The sequence below is a fragment of the Mobula birostris genome, chromosome 32, assembly GCF_030028105.1.
Source record: "Mobula birostris isolate sMobBir1 chromosome 32, sMobBir1.hap1, whole genome shotgun sequence".
In the NCBI taxonomy this organism is placed as follows: domain Eukaryota; kingdom Metazoa; phylum Chordata; class Chondrichthyes; order Myliobatiformes; family Myliobatidae; genus Mobula; species Mobula birostris.
The window spans coordinates 24200488-24210142 of record NC_092401.1 but is presented as its reverse complement, the minus strand read 5'-3'; the positions used below and the strand labels follow the sequence as shown (position 1 = coordinate 24210142).

The window sequence follows — 9655 nt, the reverse complement described above, 5'->3', positions numbered from 1 at the left end:
TGAACTTCAGCTCCAGTTTTCTACTCTATTGAAACAGATTTCTCCCATCCCTTCTCCTTTTGCAGAGAATCAGTGAGGCTCCCTTCCAAGTCCAGATCAGATGAGTGAATGTCAGTTTGTCCTTGAGAGGGCCTGAGACAGGAATAGAAAGTTCTCGGAAGCATGGAATACTCTGAACCCTCAGCCAAATACCAGTGTAAGCCCAGGAACGTTTATCATGGCAAATACTGTACTTTGTAATGCCCTTCCCCCTCTATAGTAAGTCTACAGTATTATTCAGAGGACAGTAAAAATTCCACAGCATTGCAGAGAACAAGGCTGGCACCAAGTGTGACTGAAATGATGCTGTGGACGGGGAGCAGTATTTGTAAGACAAGCCAGACGCCAGGCTCTGTGACACTGTTATTCTCAAAGTGGATTGGATTGGGAAAAGTATCTTGGAAACTGTAAAATAATCACACACACACACACACACACAGCATGATCAAGAATAAAATAAATCCACAGAGCCAGTGTGCACCAACTCAGTTTTATACTAAACCGATAAAAAAAGACATTTATTGCAATTAACAGCATTTATCAGCTTCTTCATATGAAAGGAATAAATTATAGTGGAATATGAATTCTCCAGTTGTGCACCTTCCAGATCAGATATCACAATGGTCCCCTGTGGTTTTCCCCTGGTTCACTAACTGCTGAGGGCTCTCAGTCTAATGATAACTTAAAGGGAATTGTCACTTGCAACTACTGCATCCTCTGCTCTCCACACCATTTTTCAGTTCAATTACTATTCCCCCCCCCCTCTCACAACTGAATAATCCATGAGTTCTAATCCTCTAGGTTGCCTCCTTCGATTAAGAGACACCAGAATGGATCTCCTGTTGTATTTCGGTAGAGACATTTTGCTGGGATGACATAAAAGCTGAGAATTCTTAGTGTCCATAATAAAAAGAAAGTCAATATAAAATATCAGAATTAAAATTGTCATGGACATGCATCTCAAATTAAACTGCAATGAACACTGTAAAGATGAATCAGATCCTTTTGAGTACATTACCAGCTACCTGAAATTAGAGTTATTGACAATAGCTTCCAACATTCTCTCCGTCAGATGATCCAGCCCAAAGGCAGACAGAATACAAAGTCCCGTCACATTGCCCGCAAGCCTCAATCAACTTCGCTTCGACAGAAAATTCTGGAAGCAGTTAACAAGTCAGTCAGCATCTGTGGAGGAGAAACAGAATAAGCGTTTCAGGTCGAAGCCCTTCGCCAGAACTCTGAGGAAGGCTCCTCAACCTGAAACGTTGACTGTCTATCATTCGACAGGTGCCAGCTGACCTGCTTTTAGAACCTCTGTTACAGATTTCCAGCATCTGTAATCTTTTAATAAAACCTTTCAGCTTCTTTTCAATGCATTACAACTCACCGAGGTCAGTCCAGATGAAGCTCGCTCCTTTGGACAAGCACCATTCTGTGTTTCAAAGATCACCCTTTGTTCAGAACATAGTCACACTTCCCTTTTCTAGCATTTTTTGGGACTTACTTCACTTGATTTGTCCAGCTCATCACTTTTGGAGAGAGTAATTGAATGAATTACCTCCTTAATCCTTCTTGCTGCAGATCAGCAACTTCAACCATCAACTCTTGACCAACTGCCCACAGATGCTGCCTGTCCAGCTTTATTCGGATTTCCAGCATCTGCAACATTTTATTTCTGAGTCCCCTCTTATCTGCTCTTCAGTAATGAGCATTTCTCTGTTTATGACTCTTTTCCCCTGGCTTATTCCCTTTTGGACAATTTATTTTTGTTTTATCTAAACAGCTGGCACAGGACGTTGTATATAATCAGTCTGGTGAGCAGATATCAGAAACAGAATCCTTGTCACTTTCAACATTAACTGCATTTCCGGACAATATGATGGTTCTGACACGAGATCTCCCAAAGTCAGTTAACGTTTGGCTCAATTTTGCTTAGTTATAGAAAATCCAATACCACCCACCTTCAAAAGCAGTGAAACAAGTTCTGGTTGGTCAGTCTCCTAGAGAAAACAGGACCCATTAATAAAACATGTCATCAAGCTAACTTCCATCCCTGATTTAGATACCATTAGTTAAAGATATAATAAATGTGGGTATTTAATTTTGAATGAAATTAGCTTTTCTTCATCCATGTACTGAATAAATGGTAATATCTTAATTATAAATTTGTTTTTAGTCACAAGAATACACTCACAAAAGGCTCAACACAGACTGTGATCTATAATATTAATTACTTATGTTATTTATAGAATACATTGTTGCTCACAGCATTAAATTGTTCAGTTTCCATAGTGTATGGAGAATCTATGAAGTCAGGCACTTTAAGGTTGCTAATAAAGGTCCAAAATCCATAGGATCATTGTAGGAGAAACTGAATGAAATAAATCCTCAGGGAGCAACGGAAAATCCAGGGTAATTCCGTACAATAGTTGCTGAGCATCCAGCGAACATGGCTTCAAGGTCTTGCTGGAAAAGAAAATCAGAGTGAGGCCATATTGGAGATTATCCTGGAGATTAAAAAAAACTGTGGAAGATTCTTTGAACACTGGCTTCTTGCTTGGTTTCTGGTCCAATACTGGTACGGTGGCCTGTTCAAGCCACAAACATATTTTCCATATCCTGGACCTCAATTATGCTAACATGTTGTATGATTGGTCAGTATGGAATTGTCCGAGCTGACGTTCGATTCCTTTATCACCTTTCTCTTCAACTTAAACATGTCCGATACGTGAAATGCCTGAAAACAAAGAAACAGCAACTGTGATTTTCTCTTTTCTCAATCTCCTAGGCTTATCCACATAAAAATCATTAAGACCACAGTCATTTGGCCACTGCACCTCCCTCCCCCACCCTCCCAAGTCATAAACTCTAGTTCAAGATATGTACACTCACATACTGTACTCCCATGCAGAAACAGGTTCTGCATGGAGTTAACATTCTAGAGAAGGCCACAGGAGGTTCAGCAACCACCCCTTCACCTTTTCCCTCCCCACCATCCACATAAGGTAGCGATTCATCTGCACTTTTTCCAGTCTAGTGCACTGTATTTAATGTTGGGTTTCGTTTACACTGGAGAGACCAAATGCAGATTGGGTGATTGTTTTGTGGCGGGATCCATTCACCAGCTCACTCCAACTTCTCTGCCTGTCGCCTCCAGGTCTGTTACAATGAGGCTTGAAGAACTAGATCTCATCTTCCCATGGGCTCATTGCAGCATGTAGGACCCAGTACTGAAATCTCCAGCATGGGTAACTCACACTTTGCTGCCATTTACCACTTTTTTGGTTCTCCTCTTCCATGAGTATAGTTTGGCCTGCTGGCCTTGCTAAGACATACAATGGGGCTTCTAACTAACAGTCCTTCAACCATCAGACTCCTGAATGAGCGTTGATAACTTCACTCACCTCAACACTGAACTAATTGTACAACCTGAAGACTTCCCTTTCAAGGACTCTACAACTCATGTTCTCAGCATTAATTCATCAATCCATCAACCATTTATTTATTTATTATTTGTGCTTTTTTTTTTGTATTTGCAGAGTTTGTCTTCTTTGCACATTTGGTTAGTGTGTCTTTGTGAGTAGATTTTTATTGATTCTATTTTATTTCTTTGCTCTACTGTGATTACCAGCAAGAAAATGAATCTCAGGGTAGTATATGGTGACATATATGTACTTTGATCACAAACTTACTCTGAATCTGAACTGCGCCGTCACATTCAAAAGCTGTCTGTATTTCTACCATAGCAGAAAATAGCTACCAAATAAATACAACGTTATGGATGCTAATTTGCTCATTTTGGGCTCGTTCTACCAACTAAATCAACATCACTGCATATTTTCACCCTTCCTTTAAAAATGCCATGGAAGTATATCCAAGATTTCAGAACGTGACTAAATTTTGTGAAGGTTAGCTAGTTCCACTCTGTAGCATGTTTCTATTAATCAATAAACACAAGAGATTCTGCAGATGCTGGAAATCCAGAGTAATACATACAAGATGCTGGGGGAGCTCAGCAGGTCAGGTAGCATCTATGGAGATGAATAAACAGTTGATGTTTCCAATCCCTTCCTTTCCACTCTCGATGTAGGGTCTTGACCTGAAATGTTGACTGTTGATTCCCCTCTATAGATGCTACCCAACCTGCTGCGTTCCACCAGCATTCTGCGTCTGTTACTTCAGATTAAACAAACTGTCTTGGGCAAATGTTGGAGAGAGGAGACGTGGTCCTCTGTTGACCTCGCAGTAATTGGCCTCTGATGTCTCCTCGAGGAAATCTGCTTGCCCCAGAAAGCACTGGGGCTCTTTTTTTTTTACAAAATCAGTGGCCAACATTTTAATATCAGTTACCAACTGCAATAACAGACGTACACACGTGCATATGCACACACACTGGACTATTCTATTTCAAGATGGCAGTCACACAGCATAGTCTCTCCTCAGCAAAACAAGTGCAATTTGAACACATGGAACTGTGCCACTCTGGAGCACCATCTGACACCTGTGCCAGCCTTAGAATCCACATTCCTCCTGGATCTGAGGCCTCATTATTCAATTCCTGGACCTCAGCCATTTTGGCAGAGTTGGTGGAAAATGGATAGCTCTCACATTACTCGGTAACGATAAATACTCTTGAAGATTGTGCTAAAAAACACTGGCCTCGAAATCTGAGCTTGTTGACCTCATATACAGTAGATGTTTTATTTTTATTCTGGCTCCCTGGGCTGGATTTAAATTCAAAACTGACTGTGCATTGAAAGCAGTTTTTACAGGGGAACTGAATTGCACGCTCGCTGAGATTATGAAAGACAGACAACAGCGACAACAATCACCACCCAATATTCACCCGTGTCTGTGAAGACAGGAGGGGCAGGCTCTCGGGACATGCTGGCATCAAAGACAGTCCAGAGGAGGTTCATGAGAATGAATTAACAAATGACGAATATTTGATGGCTCTGGGCTTACACGCCATAAGAGTTTAGAAGAATGAGGAGGGATCTCATTGAAAGCTATCAGATGATGAAAGGCCTAGATAGAATGGACATGGAGATGTTTCCTGTAGTGGAGTTTAGAAGAATGAGGAGGGATCTTATTGAAAGCTATCGGATAATGAAAGGCCTAGATAGTATGGACATGGAGATGTTTCCTGTAGTGGAGTTTAGAAGAATGAGGAGGGATCTTATTGAAAGCTATCGGATAATGGAAGGCCTAGATAGAACGGACATGGAGATGATGTTTCCTGTAGTGGGGGCATCTAGACCTAGACGGCACAGCCTCAGAATAGAAGGCTGTCCCTTTAGAACAAGGATGAGGAGGACTTTCCTTTGCCAAAGGATGGTGAATCTGTGGAATTCATTGCCACAGATGGCTGTGGAGACCAATTTACCGGTATATTTAAAAGAGAGATTGATAGGTGCTTGATTGGCAAGGGTGTCAAAGGTTATGGGGAGAAGGATAATAAATCAGCCATGATTGAATTGTGCAGCAGACCCAATGGCCAATTCCACTCCTATGTCTTATGATTTAAATGAAGGGGAAGGTTAACTGGTACTTAGTAAATGGGAAGTCCTTACCCCAGCCATTGTCCAGGAAAGGGTGAGGGTTTGGAGATGAAAGACAACATTGCCATTTACAGTGAGAACTCCTCCCCTTTGGAGTAGCTTTTAGAAAAGACAATTTCTGGCCAACACTCCATCCAATGGTGTTCACAGAAGTGCCGAGCAAGTATTGGAGAAGAGGAACAGCCAATCCCGTACTTGCCCCACCATTATTTGAATCTAACCCAGCCACTGCCATCAGCACAAGTCCCATTGGGAGTGGCTGTTGTAAGAGCACTTGCTACACAGTGACACCACTTCCAGGCAATTCAGAACCAGAATGTAATTTCTTGTCACTGTCTTGCATGACGAGTCATTACCCAGCATTGCAGTAATACAGGTCTAGCAATTACACAGTTCGTGCACAGGGGACATGCACAATGAAATTCCTCCCTCCCACCCCAGACAAATTCCAGCCCCTGAGACCATAAAACACTAAGACATAGCAGCAGATTAAGGCTATTCAGTCCATCAAGTCATAACATCATGGCTGATTTATTATTCCTCTCAACCCTATTTTCCTGCCTTCTCCCTGTAACCTTTGACACAGTTAATAATCAAGAACCTATCAACTTCTGAGTTAAATATACCCAATGATGTTCTCCACAGCCATCTGTTGCAATGAATTCCACAGAGTCAGCACCCTCTGATTAAAGAAATTCCCCCTCATCTGTGTTCTATCCCATTATTGTCCCTTAGCAATCTTACAAAAATTATCACAGGTCTTCGATTTCCAATCTAACCACCAGATTCAGGATTGTAGCGATCATACTTCCACAAATCCCTCCAAATTCTACGGAAGGTTAAGTGAACTAATGCTAGTGCTCTTTCCCAGACCAACATCCTTTATACTTATGTTCCAATTACACTTAAACAAAAACAGACAATGTTGGGAAGACTCAGAAAGTCAGGCAGTATCCGTAGAGTTCTGAGTTTAAAGCTCAATGTACATTTATTTTCGAAGTACATATACGTCACCATATACTACCTTGCAGGCATTTACTGGAGAACAAAGAAATAACAAGACTGACAAACAATCAACGTGCAAAGACAAACTGTGCCAATAATGATAATAATAAACAACTTTATTTCAGATTTTCAGCATCTGCAGCTTTTTGAATTTTCCCAGATCTACTTGTTTTGTAGTGATTGGTGACTTCTGTAAGGGTGAATTTCTGTAACCCAAACAGTATCTCACAAGGTCCTTTGTATTCACACTATTGCAATATTTATGAATGTTACTGTTTATTGCTCAAGGAAATGAAGGCAAAAGTTACAAGCTTACAAGTTACAGGGCATTGATGGGAACACGTCTGGTGAACTGTGCACAATGCTTAAACACAAGAGATTCTGCAGATGCTGGAAATGCCGAGTAACACACACAAAATGCTGGAGGAACTCAACAGGTCAAGCAGCATCAATGGAGAAGAATAAATAGTCCTGATAAAAGGTCTCAACTCCAAACATCGACTGTTTATTCCTGTCTGACCTGTTGAGTTCTTCCAGCATTTTATTTGTGTGCAATACTAGTCAACATTGAAGGTTGTTGTAGGTTATAATGGAACACAGCGGGGATGCAAAGTTGGGCAGAGAGGTGGCAAATGGAGTTCAACTGCACCAACCTTCATATCAAGTGAAAAACAATTATATTGAATGGTAAAGCAGGTTTGGTGGGCTGGGTGGTCCATTCCTAAATTATTCATCAACTAGTTATAAATATAGAAGTCCACTTGGTCTACTAAGCTTAGTCCAAATGAATACAACCGTGGACCAAACCATCCCACAGCATTGGTTACATTTATGAGTTCAGCCAGTCAAAGGCCAGCGATGTGGATGCATAACAAAGGATATCCGTGCTGGTCGGGCTGTCCCAGGATCAGATATCCATGCAGGCAGGAGGCATAAGATGCCAGTGAGTAGGCAAATCTGGAGTTTGGTGTCCTGCCATCAGCTAGTCAGGGGTTAATACCGAAGATCGAAGTCTGAAGGTCAATCAGAACGATGGAAGTCAAAGCCCGATGGCTGAGGCCCGGCGGGGACTGGGGTTGAGGATTGTCTATGGGTTGGAGGGAGGAAAGGGGTTTGTTTTGCTGTTGTTGTTCTGTGTTGTTCTGCTGAGCATTGTGGGCCTGTTGTGTTGGCACCGGTCTTGAGTGGCAACACTTCCAGGCTTACACCTGGCACATCCTTAGGTGTGCAGGTGTTCATGCAAGTGATGTGTTGCACTGCATGTTTCAATGTACATGTGATTAATTAATGAATCTGGATTTGAACAAGTTGCTTCATCACATGACCCCACAGAGGAACAAATCAACAGTTGGCCTCAGTATCCAGGGCTAATGGAGGATAAAACAAAGCAGTATGTTTCGGAAAACACATCAGAGTTGCTGGTGAATGCAACAGGCCAGGCAGCATCTCTAGGAAGAGGTACAGTCGACGTTTCTGGCCTCCTATATATTGGCAAGACCCGATGCGGACTGGGAGATTGTTTCGCTGAACACCTACGCTCTGTCCGCCAGAGAAAACAGGATCTCCCAGTGGCCACACATTTTAATTCCATGTCCCATTCCCATTCTGATATGTCTATCCACGGCCTCCTCTACTGTCAAGATGAAACCACACTCAGGTTGGAGGAACAACACCTTATATTCCGTCTGGGTAGCCTCCAACCTGATGGCATGAATATTGACTTCTCTAACTTCCGTTAATGCCCCACCTCCCCCTCATACCCCATCTGTTATTTATTTATTTATTTATATACACACATTCTTTTTCTCTCTCTACTTTTTTTCCTTCTGTCCCTCTCACTATACCCCTTGCCCATCCTCTGGGCCTCCCCCCTCCCCCTTTCTTTCTCCTTAGGCCTCCTGTCCCATGATCCTCTCATATCCCTTTTGCCAATCACCTGTCCAGCTCTTGGCTCCATCCCTCCCCTCCTGTCTTCTCCTATCAGTTTGGATCTCCCCCTCCCCCTCCCACTTTCAAATCTGTTACCAGCTCTTCTTTCAGTTAGCCCTGACGAAGGGTCCCGGCCCTAAACATTGACTGTTCATTTCCCTCCACAGAGGGTGCCTGACGTTCTGAGTTCCTCCAGCAATTTGTGAGTGTGTGCTCCTGTACCTCTTGCCTGACGGAGGCATTGAGAAGAGGACACAGCCCAGATGGTGGGGGTCTCCTTCCTGCTTGGCTGCAATATCATTGGTGTCTTGGTGACATTAAAAACAGGTGACTGGTGGGTGGGTTCAGCACGGTCATGTGAGACCCTCACCTTTGAAGATTAATTTGCTCCATCAATGACATCAGAGGAACAATTGTTTGAACCATCCTCACAGGCATTGCTCAGATGTCAACAGCTTTACACAGATTGCTGCAATCCAATTTCCTGATCAGTCTGGCACACAATAAGGTTAAATAAAGTTCAGCTTTAAGCAATAGCACGAGGTTCTTCCAGTTTTCTTACTCTCAAAAGTAATAATGGAAACAATGACACCTTCAAAAACACTGAGTCATTTCTTCCCACGTCTGTAGAAGAGACTCGTCACATGCCTGACATGGTGGCAGAGCAGCAAGTATGCTTTGTTATACCCCCAGTGATCTCGGTTTCATTCCAACCTTTGGTGCTGTCTGTGTGGAGTATGCATGCTTTCTCTGTGACTGTCTGAGTTCTGCCAGTGTGATGGGCCCAAGAGGCTAATTGCTAGCACGGCAATGTGATCTTTCCGAAGGGTCAGAGTTCTTTGTGACAAAGTTAAGAATCACAAAAGACGGGGTGACAGAAAGAAGGACTTGAATGCATTCTTCAACCTTTCATTTTCCTCATCTGAGGAAAGACATTCTTGCCATAGAGGGAGTACAAAGAAGGTTCACCAGATTGATTCCTGGGATGGCAGGACTTTCATATGAAGAAAGACTGGATCGACTAGGTTTATACTCGCTGGAATTTAGAAGATTGAGGGGGGATCTTATTGAAATGTATAAAATTCTAAAGGGATTGGACAGGCTAGATGCAGGAAGATTGT

The 9655-nt window shown here is 42.5% G+C and overlaps 1 protein-coding gene across 1 annotated transcript in view; it reads right to left on the bottom strand.

Moving 5' to 3' along the window:
* Window positions 1-515: 515 nt before the first annotated feature.
* LOC140191206 (phospholipid phosphatase 3-like) overlaps window positions 516-9655 on the bottom strand; it is a 104321-nt gene continuing 95181 nt past the window's right edge. The window contains exon 7 of the mRNA XM_072248374.1: window positions 516-2776. Coding sequence (XP_072104475.1) covers window positions 2675-2776 — 102 coding nt within the window. The 3' untranslated portion in view covers window positions 516-2674. The remainder of the gene's footprint in view (window positions 2777-9655) is intronic.